The following is an 18,759-nucleotide window of genomic DNA, read 5'->3' as shown; positions in this document are numbered from 1 at the left end:
ATTTCTAGTGTCCTTTGAAACCATCTTGACACAGTTGCGTGTTTGGAATATAATCTTAAAATTTAATCCTTTAAAATATTGCAACTTAAAAAAAAAATTTCTGTCCTCAGAAACATTGATAACATTGGGTTTGACTGTTGGAAGTGAAAATGTCTCGTTCAAGGCTGAGTCTTGTAACATTTCAGAGTGCCTTGTGTAGGTGCAGTATTGCATATGTGTGACCGTTTTAGGCTGTGCCTTTAAGAAAGGGACATTTGCTGGAACACTCTGGCTGAATATTTTGAAAACATTCAGATATTCTAAACAAATTTCATTGGTAGATTGGTAGAATGCAACTTTAAGTTTTAGTTCAGTTGGAATCTTTCTCAGTCCAGTCTGTTCTGCCTTTCCAGCCTGTCTGCTTCTGAGCAACTGGCCTCAATGACCTTGGATAACAGATAAGAACTAATCCTTACATGTGCTTTGAGGCCTAACAAAATTTCATCCTTATTAATTACCTTTTCTCTCTCTCTCTAGCCCTTTTTGGGAAAAAAGGGAGGTACGGGGAGAGCGGGGATACAGAGGGGGAACCCTCCTCTGTCTGGAGGAGGGAGTTTTGTTCTGATTATTTTCTTTGCTGTGTATTTCTGTATATATATTGTAAATACTGTATATATTGTGTATATACAACCTGCCTTCCATATTGCTTGTGAATGCAGCTCTACCCTTTGCTTCTCTGACTGGGCTAGCTGTGGTTTCTTTCTTTTGTGGGGGAGGGAGAGCTAGGCCTTCTCTCACCACCACAATATGCATATACTGTGTGTCAGAACACATATATGGAATACTGTGGTGCATATATGGCAGTTTGGAGAATACCACTTCCAGAAAATGGGAAGCACTGTTTGCTATTCTTTAACATCAAATATAAAAATCATCAATGTGCATAAATGTGTGTTTAAAATATGTCATTACTTGACTGTGAATGTATTATGTCATTGAAGGTTCCAAACCAAGTGCCAAATATGAGGTATGAACTATGCTTACTTGCAAATCAGCATCAGTTTAAGGTTACTATCTAGTAACAGGCTTTCTTTTAGAACAGGAGTAGAAATGCAAAATCAAATTACAATGGTATATTTAAGTCAGGTTTCCTTGCTTGAGGATTCAAATAGTAGCTATTCTGGTTACTCTAAATCATTTGGCATTAACCTGGCCTGAGTATCTGTCTATCTGCAGAAGAAGTGTTATGACACAATAATTATTTCACCAAGTGTTGATGGATATATTTAAATACATGAACAAAAAAGCAGAATGTTGGTTATGGCTTTTCCTGTGGATCCAAAGCAGTTAAGTTTTGAAGCAAGATAGAAACATGCAGGAAAACATTGGATAAGCCACACTCAGTGGTGATAGGATTGTAGCAGAGACTGAAAGTCAGTAATGGGAAATTCTTCCTTCTTATTTTTGGTGCTATCTTTCCCTTCAGTATTGAGGGTTCTCCACCTCCTGTGGCAAAGTTCCATGGTGCAGCTGATCTCCCTGCACCTACATCTTCTGGGACCTGCCCACTCTTTCACTTCAGCTCTGACAGTCATTTGAACTTGAGTGAGTTGGTCCAGCTTCCTAAGGCTACAGGCGCCTCACTTCAAAAATGTTAATGTCTTGATTAATTTAAAACTGAGTCTACCAGTTAGGCATCCTGCAGAGAGCAGAGGAACAAGGGGCCAAGCAGACCTAGGAAGGCAAGTTGGAGTGGAACATAGGAGTGGTGGAGATTAAGAAGCCTTTCTGTAGTATAGGTTGCTTTGAACAGTTTGTCTTCTAGGTCTCTACCTTTGGTTTTCATATCTCTTACAATGGGAATCACGCTTTTCTGTCTTACAGAGTTGTTGAATAGACTTCAAGGCATCCTAAGAGATGAGAAAGGTCTTACAGAAGCAATCTTGCCTTACTGTATACTGAATATACTACTACTTTTGTCTTAAAATTTTATTTCTCAAGAGATGTCATAAAGCTGTTGGATTACCATTTATAATGGTGATTCTGCCAGTCACATATCAGGTCTTCCATTGAAATGTTAATTTTATGGGAAGAGCAGGGCTAGCTGTTTGAATCATTGAAGGTTGCTATGAGAAACCCAATACTGTTTCCACAGGGCATACCAATGTAATTATAGAAGCATCTATTGAAAATTGGTATGATGTCTGTTATTTGTAGTGCTGCTTCAGAGCAAATAAACCAGTACAAATACTGAATAGAGCAGATGACCTGTGTGTATCCTGATTTTCTTTGCAGCTGTATGTGGCCTTCTGGAAGACAGGCTTGGGTTTGCTTCTAGTCTGTCAGAGGTCTGGCTGATCTGGGTGCCGTTCTGAGAAGCATTGATAAAGGGCATTCACTATTATCCCGTAGCAGTTGCTTTGTACTTTTGTCTTTTGGCTCTTACAAGGAGGAGAACAGATCCAAGAATTGCAGAAAGCATTGCATAGGGGAATGTTATGAAACTGCCTTGCTATGCTCTGCTTAAAAATTTTGATAAATTAAAATGTTGAAGCTTTGAGGGGAATAATCCTGTGACACCTGTAAGGCTCTACAGAAGAAACAAAAGCTGTTTTTAGAACATCCTAGTATGTATGCTCCCCATCCCAGTGGGAGACTAACTGCCCAGCAGTCTGTAATCAGATCCCTGCAGCTCTACATTGCTCTAGTATCTCTCCCTAGAATCTAGCAGTGTTTTGCTTTATTTTGTGGTTCATATTACTCTCTGTGAGATGGATTTTATTGCCTGAAAGAGAAATTTGTAAACATACAAGTGCAAACTGAAGCTTGTGAGTTACATTTATAAAAAGCCACACAACTAATTTCGGTCATGTGAAATACCAATTTAACATTTTCTAGACATGAGGTTTAGCTTCTCAGGCTTTAATCAACATGAGACATGAGGTGCTCTCCAGGCTTTCTTGCTTACATTGGACATGAGACTTCAGAAAATACTATGCCTGAGATAGTAATTGCAGCTAACCAGCTGGAAAGAAATCTGATTTGATATGGTGTTATTTTATTGATATTTTGCCCTTAAAGGAGGGGGGGGTGGGAGAAGGCGGGGGGAAATGTATGATTCTTCTTAATGTTGTCTCCTGCCTACTTGATATCCAGTAGAAATAACAACAAAAAATGTAATACATGCAAGGTAGTTAAATAGCCACTGCAGGTAATTCATAGCTGTCTTGGAATCTCAAAGGTTGAGTATCTCTCTACATGGATGGAAACAGGAAAGTTTTAGAGAGGTCCTAAGCCTTATTCTATAATTTAATCACTGTTGAGAGTAAGGAGAAGAAAATGTGGGTTCTTGTAGCAGAACCCTTAAATGCTATGTATTTGTAGGATCTTTTGCAGTTTACTTGCTTAAGTAAACTTTGTATTCAGTGGGGACAGACAGGAAAAGATGGAATATTTGGTTTATGGGTTTTGTGGTTACCCATCGCTAAAATGTTGTTTACTCCCACTCTTAGGTATAGATTTTAGATGTTTTACTGTAGGAATGACTCTGTGGGGAATATTTGGAAGGCAGAACTCTGAAACAATCTACAAATCTGTGAGATGCATTAATTTGCAAAATTATTTTTTTCTATATGTTTATAATCTTTGGGGGTTTACTATTTTCCCCAAGGTTACTGTGGAACATTTATCCATTCACTGTCCATATTGGAATTATTTAAAGGTACATTTAACATGTTCGGAACAGCTTATGCCATTTCCTTATGCACTCTTGCAATTTTATTAATGCACAGAAATGTTCATGCTGGGAACATAGTGAGTTGGTTACTCATTCTTCTCCCAGATAACCCCATCAACCTTTCCATATTAAGAAGGACATCGAGACACTTGAACGTGTCCAGAGGCTGGTGAGAGGCCTTGAACACAAGCCGTACAAGGAGAGGCTCAGGGAGCTGGGATTGTTTAGCCTGGAGAATCTCTCTAGCAACCAGCACCAGAACAAGAGGACACAGTCTCAAGCAGTGCCAGGGGAAGTTTAGGCTCGAGGTGAGGAGAAAGTTCTTCACCAAGAGAGTTGTATGCCATTGGAATGGGCTGCCCAGGGAGGTGGTGGACTCACTGTCCTTGGAGGTGTTCAAGAAGGGACTGGAGGTGGCACTTGGTGCCATGGTCTAGTTATGAGGTCTGTGGTGACAGGTTGGACTTGATGGTCTTTGAGGTCTCTTCCAACCTTAGTGATAATGTGATATTTTGCTTTGACCAGTGGCACAAGCATTACACAACCCCTTGTGTGAGAGAATTCTATCCCAATAAGGACACAAGGGAAAATAACAGTGGCAGTAATGCAGCTGTTGCCATGACCCTCTATGGTTATAAGCAAGACAGAGTATGTGTAATGTCTTGTTTTATGTCTTTAGAAAGAAATAATGGTCATTTCAGGCAAAGAGTCTTTAGATTATATAGCAAGTATAATAGGTTTTTCTGGGGTTTTATTTTCTTTTGTTTTGTGTCTTACACAATTTTAATCAACCACCCAATACAGAGTTGGTAGGTTGGAGATCCAATGAAGGCAACATCTATACCGGATATTGCTTAAGGATTCAGAATCACTGAGTAACTAGATTTTCCCATATTTAGTTTAGATTTTTAATTCTTTTAATAGTTGTAATGGGTTGGGGCAGACCCCCTCCCCACCACGCGCAAAAAAAAAATGACTCAGACAAACAGATTGCAAAAGTGATGGAAAGTTTAAATAGAACAGTGAGTGCGTGCAGAGAACTAGAGATACAGTGACGAGAGAAAAGAACCCAAAACAGACCCAGAGAAACCCATCCCTACCTGGGGGTACACCCGAGACCCCCAGGGCTCCCTCTTCCCCCTCCCATTGCTAGGCTAGTCTCAGCTGGCCAGATCTGAGACTGCCCATCCCCCGTGGCCTTGGGCCTAGCAAGGCCCAAGGCCAGGAGATCTCTCCCCCATGTTACCGACTGACGGAGGAGGAAGAAAAGAGGAAGTGCCAGACCCCGCCACAAAACTTATAGTGGTGCAAGGGATCATGGTAGGAAATAACCTAATTTCCTGTGTCCACCCACTGGGCTGGACTTCTGGACACAGGAAGCACCCCGTAGCAGAGGGCACCCAGCCCAAACTACGACAATAGTCAGTAATGGAATTTTTACATTCTGACTTTGTGATTTCTTCATCAGCTGTCTTTGTTTCCTGGTGTCATTCAGTAGAACAATAAGTGAAGAGTAATGTATCATTTTAGTTACTGGGGTAGAATTTTCTTGAAATGTCATTCTTGATTTTCTTAAATTCAGGAACTTTGTATCAACTTTAGGAAATACTGTATGTTTTGCCTTTTTTGTCATAAGTAATGTTTGTTTCATGCATCCATCTGCTACAGATCAAACATAATGGCTATTTCAAGCAGATGTTGAAGTTTTGATTTCATTGTAATCTAGCTAGTATAGATAACAAGGAAACACGTTTTTTTTTCCTCCTAATAACCTCCTGGTAGTCTGTGATCTGTGCATAACACACAGTAATGGAGAAAGTATTGAGTTGTCATGATAGCATTAAGTACTGTAGTAATGCACTGTCTTATGTTCTAAAAAGGAGCTCTAATATACTGATCCTCTTAAGCTATGGAACTGAAATCCTGAAAAAGATGTTTTCATGTAATTTGTTTTAATAGACTTTGTAAGCTCAAGGGGACCACTGACACCGCAAGATTATGATGTTACCTTGCCAAGCTGCTTACCAGAAAAAGCAGCAGAATTTTCCTTGAGCAGTTTGCAAGCAGACTTTTTCAAGAGAGCAAAGGAACCTTCAATACAGATGTTGAGTTTTGTAGAGGGAATGATCAGGGTGGATCATATGTTACCAGGTTGGTTATTTTTTGTCCTCTGATTACCTCATGAAGTATTTAATTAAAAAAATGATTGTACTAAACCAAGTTTGGACTGTCTAAATATGTAATAATTCTGAGTGTAGAAGAAAAAGCAGCTGCGTAAGGAAGCTTTAAAATGTTATGTCAGAGTTACGCTATTTATGAAATTACTTCAGATTGCTTTTATCTTCTGATGCTGTTTTTGGCTAGAATTTGCAAACATCATGGAACTCTGAGGAATGTACAGTCATGTTCCAGAAAAACCAAAAAAGGCAACCTTAGCATGAGCAAAGCATGAGTGCAGGATTATGGCCTGTATTTGTCAGACTTAGCAGAAGAAACCTGCAATTGTATTACTTTTCCAAATCCAATAGTAGGAAACGTATGCACATGACATTATTCAGCTGAGTCAGTCTTTTCTTTGGGTCTTCTGAACAGTTTACCTCTTGCTGGAACATGTCCAGAGAAGGGCAATGAAGTTGGTGAGGGGTTTGGAACACAAGCCCTATGAGGAGAGACTGAGGGAGCTGGGGTTGCTTAGCCTGGAGAAGAGGAGGCTCAAGGGAGACCTTATTCCTCTCTACAACTACCTGAAGGGAGGTTGTAGACAGGCGGAGGTTGGTCTCTTCTCCCAGGCAACCAGCACCAGAACAAGAGGACACAGTCTCAAGCTGTGCCAGGGGAGGTTTAGGCTGGAGGTTAGGGAGGAATTCTTCCCAGAGAGAGTGATTGCCCATTGGAATGGGCTGCCTGGGGAGGTAGTGGAGTCACCATCACTGGAGGTGTTTAGGAGGAGACTTGATAGGGTGCTTGGTTGGTGTTGGATGATAGGTTGGAGGTGATGATCTTGAAGGTCTCTTCCAACCTGGTCTGGTCTGGTCTGGTCTGGTCTGGTCTATTCTATTCTATTCTATTCTATTCTATTCTATTCTATTCTATTCTATTCTATTCTATTCTATTCTATTCTATTCTATTCTATTCTATTCTATTCTATTCTATTCTATTCTATTCTATTCTATTCTATTCTATTCTATTCTATTCTATTCTTCTGATCCTTGTGCTCTTTGGGAAAGGCAACAAGGTGAAATTTGGCAATGGGAAAGCAGAAAATCCAAACAAAGAATGATATTGGGTTTTTTACTTCTGTTCAGTCATGGATAGCTTTAGCTTCATGTGTATGTGCATACATTATCTCAATTTGGATATTTGTCTAAAAGGTATAGATTTAACTGCAGTGATAAATCTTCCCTTTTGATTTTCATGCTTTGTAGAATCTGAGCTTTATAAAAAAAAAATTAAAAAATTTCTTTAAGCATAGGCTAGAATAAAATGCTGAAAGGCATTTAGATTATTATGTTGAGGAAGATAAACAACTGAGTCCAAGAAACTTGACAGTTACTCCATTTATATAACGTCCTTGAGGAAAAAAAAAATAACTACAGAGCTAGCTAGGAAGTAGTGAAAATGTTACTTAAAAATCCACCACAAATTTACAATGTTTGTTTATGTTTTTTGGTGAAACCTGAACGTTTGTTCAATGGAAAAGCATTTTTCTAACTTTGTAGAGGTTATAGTTAGAAACAAGCTGTATCTGCTAGTTTTACAGACGTAAGTGAATTACGTGAAGTCTGGCTACCTGGGGATGAAACAGATATTTCAATACAATATAAAATGAATAAAATTTATATTAAAAATTATACATTTCAAAGGCTTGCTCTTTGCAGATAGGTAAAGCTGAATGTGATGTAATGGCACCTTAGTTAAATATTTAGTGACTTAAAAAATGAATGCGTAGTCTCTTCTTTACATTGGCAGCATTAAAGTGGTCAGAATTCCTACTTGACTTGTGTTGCTCCTTGAATATGCTTTTCCAGAGCTTTTGAAAATATTTTTCTGTTAATTTTTGTCTGTGGTCATATTAACATTGATATTTGTGTCATATTTAAGAAAATGGAAAACACAGTCCTTGTAGATGTCCTTCCACTGAACACCTCTGTAATCAGCAATTACACCTATTATGGACTTCTCACTAGAAAAGTTCTAGTGTCACAGTCATGGAAGAATAACGTTAGAGCTGTTTGTGACCACAGCATACTGCTGTTTCTTATGCCCACATCAACATTTTATGTTTTATCTTCCTAAATCTTTGATCTGTCCAACAGGAGCATCTGACAAGGATGAAGAAGAGAATCATAATTGTGAACACCTTTACAAAGTAAAACTACTTGCAACCAAGACTGCTGTGCTAATTTTACCTATGTGCATATCTGCCTTCCTGCCTTCAGCTTACCCAGCAGAACATGACTGTGTAGAGGATGCTTGCTTCTTGCTGGCCTCTTGCCTTTGTCTTTACAGGTGACCAGTCAAACACTTAGCATATTAATACGGACAGAGCTGCTAGAAAATCTAAGGAAAATGATCATTCACCTATCTGGGCATGTATGTATGTATGCAGCTAATCTCATGCCCTCTAAATCTTGGTAGCAAAACAATTTCTGTGCACAAGTCTTTGCTTTGCTGCAGGCATCCATTTAAAACTCCTAATTCACAAAAGCCTCTTCAGGGACTCTTGCTTGTCAAGGCTGTCTCTAAAGCAACCACTCTTTGCATCTGTCTGTCTTCATGATATCATATGCCTCTTTTAACCCAGAGACCTTGGCACAATGTTCCAGAGGCTTGAGGAAAAAGCATGGAACTTGAAGCAAAAGGGACAGGTATTGGGAGGAGATTAAGTTCTTCCTTAGCTTTCTATCTCTTTATTGTGAGGGTAGGAATATCCCTCCTCAGCATCTAGAACTGTAAGCAGTGGTTATGAGGTGGGTATGATTCCTTCAACAGATTGAAATCTTCCTTACAGCACATTTAAAGGAAAGTCGAGACTAGAGTTAAGTTCTTCATCCAAAGACAAAGACTGGACAACTTGAGTTGTTTGCAACTCTTTGTCTTGTGTTAAAATACATAATAGCTATCTGCAACCCTTAAAGGTCTCTTGTGTGTGAAGTGCCTTCCTTTACCTTTCTAGCTGAGCAGCGTGATAAGCAAAGGGCTGCATGGTGGGAAGCTCATACCCACAATCCACTTCACACCTGTGTTGCAGCTTGTAGGGTTCACCAGTAGCTCCCTCCTGGCAGGTTGATGTAGCATCCTTCATGCTGCAGCATGCTGCACTCAAATTGCTCTGCAGAGCTACTAGATTTCTGACTGAAATACATCTTGCTCTCTAACAGAAATAATTCTTGGTTATGAGGCTCTTCTGAATTTTAAAAAGTGGTGGCTTTTGGTATTTTCTCCATCTGACTCTCCTTTATTTTTTTTGTTTCCAGTGTTGCAGTGTGTGTATCACATACAAAGGTGTATTGGAATTTTGGGAGAGGATATCAAAACTTAAATGTATTTTCATAACAAAGCATTCAAAGAGCCTGTGGGCAGATAGTGGAGATAATTAGGAACTAACTGCAACTGCTTTGAGGCTCAAGGGATGTTTGCAGACTGCAGAACATTCCTATGGGAAGGAAGTGCTCTGTAATTACAGTCAAGGTCAGAGCAGTCACTTCAATGGAAAAGGGATGGTAAGAGCTGAGGCTCCTTTCCTTTCATGTCATTAATGACATAAAGTTGTTACCACTTTTTAAGTGAATGCCCCCTGAAGTATCGATCGTGTAAAGGGTTCTGTGTGCTGTGACAATTCCAGCCCTTTCTTGAGGGAGAAGAATCACAACTGTAAGTGAAAGGAATTTCTTGATCACACTTCATGTTTCTTTTTAATCTCAAAAGGTACTGTGTGTGTTTCACAGATGTAGATCTCCAGTTTGTTTAAAAGGCTAATATGTGTTATTTGTACATTTTTCTTTCCTGAAGCATGTCTTTCAGCATCTGTCTGAAGTATTTCAGCCTGCTTCAATTTATTTAAAAATGAGACAAGGGTGATGGGTAGATTTGGCTCCAGGACATTGTGATAGCCATCTTAAATTCGTCCTCGAGACAAACTTTGCCTTCCTCCCATTTGAGGGCAAACCCATGAGTTTGGAAATATTCTGTGCCCAAAATTTGTCATCAAAAGCCTTCAGGTGGCAATACTAGTCCCTTCTGTTTCTTGGGTCTTGTTGTACAGCTCCTCCTTCTCCATTTTGCCAGTGCAGCTGAATGTGGGATCGTGCTGGAACTTCGTGGGGGACTGATTCAACTTAAAAAAAGAAAAAGCTTCCCAGGCAACCAACACCAGAATAAGAGGACACAGTCTCAAGCTGCGCCAGGGGAGGTTTAGGCTGGATGTTAGGAAGAAATTCTACACAGAGAGTGATTGCCCATTAGAATGGGCTGCCCGGGAAGGTGGTGAAGTCACCATCATTGGAGGTGTTTAGGAGAAGGCTTGATGGGGTGCTTGGTTGCATGGTTTAGTTGATTAGATGATGTTGGATGATAGGGTGGACACGATGATCTTGAAAGGCTCTTCCAGCCTGGTCTGGTCTGCTCTGTTCCAGTCTATTCTGTTCCGTTCCATTCTGTTCTGTTCCCTTCCGTTCCCTTCCGTTCCGTTCCATTCTAGATTTAAGATACAATGTTTATTCACCTAAAGTATATAGTTGCTAAAGAAAGTGTTTAAATAACCGAACACAATCCAAAACAAAGCAAAACCCACACCTAATTCAGGTATTCTCTTTCTTGCATGTTATGGTAGGTTTGGTGTAGCTCAGTTATCCTTAGATTTGGGGCTTAGACTCTTTTGCAGTGCTCTTATCTTTTTCTAATGTCGTTTCCCTGTTAACTGTGTAACTGTTTACCCCACTTCCTCCATAGTCAGGGGTTGTAACAATTTATAGTATTTCATGGATTCAGACCTCTGATCTTAGGAGAATGTGTGTAAATTTGTCAAGTTACAACTGATAGCTTCAAACAGTTTGCTTAAGGATCTTTGGTGTTTTTCTTTAAATTATTTTTCCTGAAGGCATTTAAAAATGTGTTTCTTGCATGTGGTTCTTAAGTGTATTTTTAAATGTAACTCCCCTTTAACGGTATAACATCAAGCATTGAAAGTGGAGTACATGTAGTAGGTCTAGAAATAGCAGAAGTATTTCCCTTAATTTTTGTATAAGACAACTATGCATGAAGAAAGATCTTGTACATCCAAAAGAATTAGAAAGCATACATACATATTTTGCTGCCTTCCCTATGACAAAGACCCAAGAGGGTCATTCAGCAGAATGGAAATGCCTATCAGCTACTACTATTTTTTATTTTCACTTCCCTGAGAATGTAATTTGGTGGAGGAGGTGATTGTAAGTTTGTAGGAGTATTGCATTGAAATAAATGTTGTCAATATTCGTAATGAATGTCTTCTGAACAGCCACTAAGACAAGCTTCACTTCTCTCAATGTGCCAACAAAAACATTTTCTGTCAGTTTTATTTGGTTGACAATAAGTGGGTGCCTGTTACAGTGTCTGCAGTAATGGGCTGGCAGCTTGTGCCTGGTGTTACACCTTTGCTCTACATAGTGGTTTCTGTGCAGCTGTGCTGGGATTACACATCTCCTTAGCTCTCTTATTTGCATGACTGACTGTGCGCCTAGGCTATGCATCTGTCCCCTAGGAGGGGACGAGTGTCTAGAATTACCCAAGGGCAACCATTGTGTTTTCCCCCTTCACTTTAGGGGTGAAGAACATAGTTGCTTGTTGATACTTGTTTAGAATCATGTCCTCCCAATTAATTTTATGTTGTTGTATAGTATGACTTGTGCCATGATGGAAGGCAAATAAAGCAAAAATTACTCAAGGAGATGAGTGAAGGAAGAGGCCCTATGGAAATGTCCCTTTTTTAAGGGGAAAAGAATGGTTTTACCTCTGTCCCAGTTTTCTTCTGTGTCCTTCGGCATTTTAGGAATTGTTTTGTTAAATCATTTTCTTTCTTTTGGATGGGATTATTTAACGATTTATGTTGCTTTATAAGTTGGACTAAACCAACAAAATGCATCATCTTGCCCAGCTCCTAGCTCTATAGTATTTAGCCCATAATACAGTGACTGTCTTACAGAATGTCCCAATTTTGTATTGCAGTGTTTAGCGGTAACCTTGAAGGTTACTTCCACAGTCACCATTTGGTAGCTGATGAGAGCATCTGCCATTAGCTTGTGCGGAAGCAGTTGTGGTTTGATCCTTCAGAACAAAATGAAAGTTCATAGTCCCGCATTTTTCGAAGTATCTTGCTATCTTCATGGATAGTGGTCTTTATTTTTTCCTTCTTAGACTGTAAAGCGAGGGAGGATAAAATGCATTTTCCTTTGACCTCATTCAAGTTTGACAGGTTAGGCTGAAAAATCTGAAATCTTGATAGCCTGACTGTTCAAAGACTCTGTAGCTTGTGTTTCTTTCCATAAGATGTTTGGGCAGTCAGAATTGTGCCAAATGTGGGTCTTGTTTTTCGTTTGGTTTTGTTTCAAAAATAGGGATTTACAAATAGTGTGTACTCACTTGAATTTTCCTGATGTGCTTTCCTTTTCTTCAAGTCTCCTTTTATGCTTACCTTCAGATACTCTGACCTGGAGCCTTAAAGATAGGAATTTTGAATCAACATAAAATGCTTGCTCCAGTATTGGCACATTTATTTGGCTGTACATGACTTCTTTCTGTCAACAAAAGAGACACCTCTATGAAAGATGCATGAGAACAAGCAAATATTTTCCTGGTTGTCTAGCTGTAGCTTAACACTGTAGCTTAACTTCTTGTAAGTTAATGGAAACAGGAAATAAAAATTATTAAATATTGACACTAAAATATGAGAGCAACTGTTAAGCTCATTTCTTAAAAATAATACTTTGTTGGTTGCCCCCCACCCTGTGATCTGGGAGCATAGCATGCTTTCAAAGGAAAATCAAATAAAATATTTGTGGATCCTTCCTTCCTGTGTTACAGGTCCAGTATGATTTTGTCTCCTTAGGTGTCTTTATTTAAATGCTTTCCATCACTGGGCTTAGACTCAAGGCAGTATTATTGGAGGAGTTCAAGTAGTATCTTGTGGTGTTTTGAGAGAAGGCCTAGCCTCCTCTCCCCGACAAAGAGGAAGAAAAACCTCAGCTAACCCAGCTGGAGAAGCAAAGGGAAATGCTATATTTTACAAGCAATGTGGAAAATGCAAGATATGTACACAAAATATACAGTATTTACAATTTATATACAGAAATATACAGCAAAGTGAAAAAAAAACAACCCAAGAATACAGGAACGAAATTCCCTCCTCCGGAGGAGGGTTCCCCCCTTGTACCCTCCTTCTCTCCCCCTACCTCCTTTTTTCCCAAAGAGGGTTAGAAAGAGAGTAAAAGTAATTATTAATAAAGCAGAATCTTAGTAGGCCTTAGTTGCTTATCTGTTCAGGGTCACTCTGGCAGGGAGCCCAGAAGCAGATGAGCTGGAAATGGAGAAGGAAAGGAGTGAACTGAGAGAAAATCCCGGCTGCACAAAACTTAAAACTGCACTCTACCAATCTACCAATGAAATTAGTTTAGAATATCTGATTGTTTTCGTTATTATTCCAAAACACTCAGCCAGAGTGTCCCAGCACTGTCCCTTTCTTAAAGGCACAGCCTCAAATGGTCACACATCTGCATTTGTTTAATGGGAAAATCCAGATTAAACATATTTTCAAGTACCTTTTAAGTGAGAGTAGAAGTAACTGGAATTTGTGGATATTTAGTGTCCTAGTAGTGCTAGAAATAACTTCACTGCAGAAATAATGTGTTGCTTTTTTTTCTCAGAATCTAGTGTACTTTTATCATTAGGCCTTGCCCTGCTCTGAAAGAAAAGTTTGATTGTAAAAAATCTGCAGTTAAAAATTGGATCAAAGTTTTGGATGAGGCTCACCTGGAAGGCCAAGTTCTCTTTATACCGTGACCCCAAACCAAATTCAGAGTAGTGGTGCGATCATGCAAGTAACATTCCTCTATAATGTTTTTTATCCTTACAATAGAGACAGAAACAATTATCCTTCTGTTTCATGGTGGGTGAAGAAGAAGGCAAAAAGATTGGTTCAAACATGTGAAAAGGAGCAGAGCTGTGTAACTGTTGTAATGACAGATGAAAAGAGGCTTTCTAAATGAGCCTCTGAGCCTTAATTTGGTTAGTTGTTAGGAAATAGTGGGTGGGAATGAAGAAGAGGGGAATGGAAAGAATTAAATCTTCATGTATAATACATCTAATCTTAATGCAGCCTGGCTTTTGAGTGCTTGACAGTAGTCTTAGAAGTATTTTTTATCTTGTCTACTGAATATAAGTACAGCATAAAGGAAGTGTGGCCTTCAGTGATTTAAAGTTAAAATATTCTTGTAGTTTGTATTGTATTGAGATAGTGTATTGGGATTTGAATAATAACTGACTTTATTAATTTTGTAGTTATTATAGATTTTCATCTCTCCCTCTTCAGCATTCCTAATGCAATTAGGAAGTTTTTAAGAGGAAAAGCCTTTTGTTTGTCTAATCTTCAAAGTGGTGGTAAGTGGGACTGAAGTGGGAGAAGGTTATTGACTAAGGTGCAGAGGATTCCTTTTCTGAAACTTACTAATTTTATATGCAGTGAATAAGGACAGAAATTACATGCAGTTTTTGTGCTGCATCTAGGATTGTCTGTGTTTTAAAATCCACTTGATGAAAGTCATGACAGTTGCACAATTCAAACTATTTAATGCTTACCTCATGCTTCTCTAACTGGTGTTTCAGAGACTTTCTGTTTTCTCAGTAAACCAGTTCTGTTTGTTTGTTTGTTTTCTGTAACATTAGTAAAAGCTTACATCATGCCACTAATATAAAATGGCAACTCTTGAATGCAGAGCTTTGTTAGGAAGCCCCCAGTGGAAATAATAGCACAGGATCAAGTTTGCCTATGGGACAAGCACAGAAATTGTTCAAACACTTTTGTTCTGGAAATTGTTGTGAGTTTTCTTTTGTGTGAACTTTCTTTGGACTGTAACTGAGAAGCATCATAAATCTGGAGAGTCTCAGTGGCATTTCTCATATCCTCCTCATGCTATAATGAAAAAAAATTGGTAGCAGCCATTATTTTAAAATCTTTGATTAGTTGTAATGGTGAAAAATTCTGGTTGTGACTCACCAGACCTCATGGACAGGGTTCCTCATAAGTGTGCTAACTACATAGTGTTGTAAATTGTTTGAGGATATTACCTTTATGTCTATACATTTTCTTTCTTATCTTTTTGCATTTAAAAATAAAATCTTATTGGTATAAATATGCTAGACTGACAAAAAGTGATCAGTTATTTCAAATGTGAGGTTAGTGGGGTGTTATATGGAGTATAGACAGTACTATTTTTACAGCTCTGGTGGATATCATGAATGCAGTTCTTAATTAGCATTCTTGATTAGTAACTGTGCAATAATTCTGCATGTGTATGCACTTCAAATACAGCTTCTGGACAGGGGTATCCTGGACAGGGGTATTCTGTACAGGGGTATCCTGGACAGGAATGGTCCCTTCTACTTAGTGTACAGTCTTCTGTATATAAATGATTTGGAGATTTCAGGGCGGGGAGGGAAGAAATAGACATATATATATATATATACACACATGTATGTATATATATATTTTATAGGAGTCAAGTATGAAATACTTAATCATAGTGCTTTGGTTACTGTAACAGTGATCTTTATATCTTTGTATTGTGGATTTATTCACTTCTCTTTTTCTTTTTTTTGGTGTGTGTTTACTTTGTCTTGCAGAGTTGGAAGAATCCTGGGATTTCAAACTCCTGTGACAGGCGTCTTACAAGATTACCACAGCTAAACTGAAAAAGCAGATGCAGCTCTGAGTACCAGATTGAGTGATCTGGTGTGTGCACTGCATGTCCATGAGAACGCACATGTTTTTGTCATCACATAGACTTGCTCTTGCTTATTCCTGAGATCTTTGCAATTGATGAAAATTAATTTGAGAACCAAATGGAGCACCTTTACAGCACAGAAATCAATAACCCATGGAAAGACACCTGCCACTAATGTTCAACTTTCCACATGGTCTTCACAGGTGAAAAAAAGTTGCAAGAAGAGGAAGAAAAAACACTTTCTGCACAGAAAAAGCCTAATAAAATACCTCTACAATATAAATCAGTAGCTGCGAGGGAAATGGAGGAATTCAGAGGGTAGAGGAAACTGATTTTGTTATTGCAGAGGAATAATGTATGGTCTTTGGCACATTTTGCTTTGGGCTTAATAGATTGTGAATGGACTAATAAATTGTGACCATATGATGAATAATGATGACTGGAAGTAAATGCGTTGAGGAACTATGGGACAAGTCTGGGCATTGAACTGAGGAAACCTCATGATCCTTCCTGAGTTAACCAGGTCGTCGAACTCGCATTTCTTTCTCCCTCTTTTTCCTCTTTTCACTTAGTGTGGTATAACTACTAATTAATCGAGCTCATAAATGTTATTCAAATAAAACAATTGGAATACTTCATATGTTTCCTTCTTGTACAGCTGCAAATGTTGTGTCTGGAACTATGAATCGGTGCTGTAGACAAGCATCAAGAAGGAAAGATCTGGTCAAACAAGCAAGAAAAATACCCAGAGAAATAGCGAACCCAGGAAGTCAGATTTTTAATGCTGCTTCTCTTTCTTAGTTGATTATATTTCTTCCTTCTTTGAATTTTAGAAGATTTTGAAAGAGTGCTTACTTGATGTGCTTTATTCTGGCGTTTGTTTTTTACAGTAGGATGAAAAGTCTGTGATTCCTTGTAGCAGAAAAAAAGAAGGAGAAGTAAAGGAAAAACAGCTTGACATTTTAGCCTGTTTCAGAGGAGAGAGAACTTCATGGTTCACCTGAGGCAAGCTTACCTGCTTTGAAAGCTATAAGCTTTAGAGCGCTTTTGATTCTGCTATAAATGAAGAGGGAGTTTCTTTTTCATTCGTGTGTGGCAGCAAAAAGTGGGAAAGCAGGCAAGATAGCGTGATAAACAGTTCAGGCTGTGTTGGGTCTCTGGTGGAAAAAGTAAGTGCTGCAATGAAAATTGGATTGGCTTTGGACTGAAAAAAATCCTTTGAGTCCAACGAGCAGTTCAGTACCAGGAGGGATTTCCCAGCTGGCCTGGCACACCAGTGCCTGCACAAGTTCGGGTCTGTTGTTTCGCACGGTTTGTGTGCCTTTTTTTCCCTTTATGCAATCTCTGAGCTTTAGCAGCAGAAATACATCAGACGGAAAAGATATGCCAGAGGGCAGCTTGGAAAAGATGAATGTCATATATATACTTATATATGTATGTGCGCGTGTTTAAATTTCTGCAACCGAACTTTTGAAGAGAATTTGACTGGAGGAAATCTAAAAAGCCTTAAGTTACTTGAAACCTACACATTTGCAACTCTTTGTCTCTGGAATTGCATTACGCTAAACTGGAATCTCAGGCTGTATAAAGATTATATCAAGTTGAGCAAAAAGATGACTTAACCATTTCTCGAGCGCCTCTCTGAAGTAGCTGTTTCTCCAAAGGATAAGTGCACCCTCACTCTACAGACTCAAAAGCAAACAAAAATGAACCTGAATTTTTTTTTTAAGCGTTACTTTTTCTTAGCCAACTGCCATCATCTTTTATAGAGGAATTTTTCACTATGCATTTGGTGGATATTTATAAACACTGACCCCATCCTCCCCTCTTTCAATGATCTATCCCAGGTCAGTCTTATCAATAAAAAAACCAATTCTTTTTGATTTAAATTTTGTGCACTAGACATACTACTTTCTTATGTCAAAAAAAAAAGAATAATCTTTAAAAAAAGCATGTATGCAGCAGTGGAACATGGGCCTGTTCTTTGCAGCGATTCCAACATCCTCTGCCTCTCCTGGAAAGGGAGAGTCCCCAAAAGTGAGAAGGAGAAACCTGTTTGCAGGAGGCGGTACTATGAGGAAGGCTGGTTGGCGACAGGCAATGGCAGAGGAGTTGTAGGCGTCACTTTTACTTCCAGCCATTGCAGGAGGGACCGCAACACCCCTCAGAGAATCAACTTCAATTTGAGGGGCCACAATAGTGAGGTAAGCAGAGTGTGTGTTATACTTCAAAGGAAACTGAAGCTGTATGGGGTTTTGTTACATTATTTATGCTTGAAATTGGACAGCAGTAGAAGGAGGCTCAAGACTAAAAGAGATGTGATTGGGGTATGCTGAAGTCTTTCTTGTACTGGAGGTTAGGAGGAAGTTTTACACAGAGAGAGTGATTGCCCATTGCAATGGGCTGCCTGGGGAGGTGGTGGAGTCACCATCACTGGGGGTGTTCAGGAGGAGACTTGATAGGTTGCTTGGTTGCATGGTTTAGTTGATTAGGTGGTGTTGGATGGTAGGCTGGATACGATGATCTTGAAGGTCTCGTCTCATCTCGTCTATTCTATTCTATTCTGTTCTGTTCTGTTCTATTCTATTCGGCTGATGGAGGGGAGATTCTCTGGAAAAGGGTCCAGTTTTGGTTTGGTTTATTTTCTTCATTCCCAGTGCCTCTCAGTTTCCAGGCAAATTTGATAAAGGCGTGTTAGAGAAGTTTAAAGTTGTAATAGCTGACTGCTTTTACACCGTATTAAAGCCTGGCTGTAAAGGCTAATGGAGAGGCAGGGGAATGGGAGAGAAGCTCCGATGAAGTCTGCCAGTTTTCCAGAAGCTGCAAACTGCGAGTGGGGATAGCTGTCATCTCTAGAAAAAGTTACAGTTCTGTTAGAAAAAGGGGCAAGTAGGACTTCGGGGAAAAAACCAAGATACCTTGCAGTAAATTGCTGTCAACTTCAGAGTGCAGGGTATTGTCTATTGACTATAGTGATGCAAAAACTTGGGGGTTTTGTTTGTTTTTCTGAAAAGGATAAATCTGTTGGTAGAAGCTGTGTTTCAGCTGCAGTGCTGCATGGAAAGTGCA

The 18,759-nt window shown here is 39.1% G+C and overlaps 1 protein-coding gene across 2 annotated transcripts in view; it reads left to right on the top strand.

Annotated features, from left to right (window-relative positions):
* Window positions 1-18,759, top strand: part of TULP4 (TUB like protein 4) — a 137,868-nt gene that overhangs the window by 14,760 nt on the left and 104,349 nt on the right. For both annotated transcript variants that reach the window (XM_068151149.1, XM_068151139.1), the window contains exon 2: window positions 15,590-17,894. In XM_068151149.1, the coding sequence (XP_068007250.1) occupies window positions 17,643-17,894 (252 nt within the window). In that variant the 5' untranslated portion in view covers window positions 15,590-17,642. The remainder of the gene's footprint in view (window positions 1-15,589; window positions 17,895-18,759) is intronic.

The sequence above is a fragment of the Melanerpes formicivorus genome, unplaced genomic scaffold (genome assembly GCF_026170545.1).
Source record: "Melanerpes formicivorus ecotype bairdi unplaced genomic scaffold, bMelFor1.0.p_v2 SCAF_2, whole genome shotgun sequence".
NCBI classification, from domain to species: Eukaryota; Metazoa; Chordata; class Aves; order Piciformes; family Picidae; genus Melanerpes; species Melanerpes formicivorus.
This window is presented reverse-complemented; position numbering and strand designations above follow the sequence as displayed.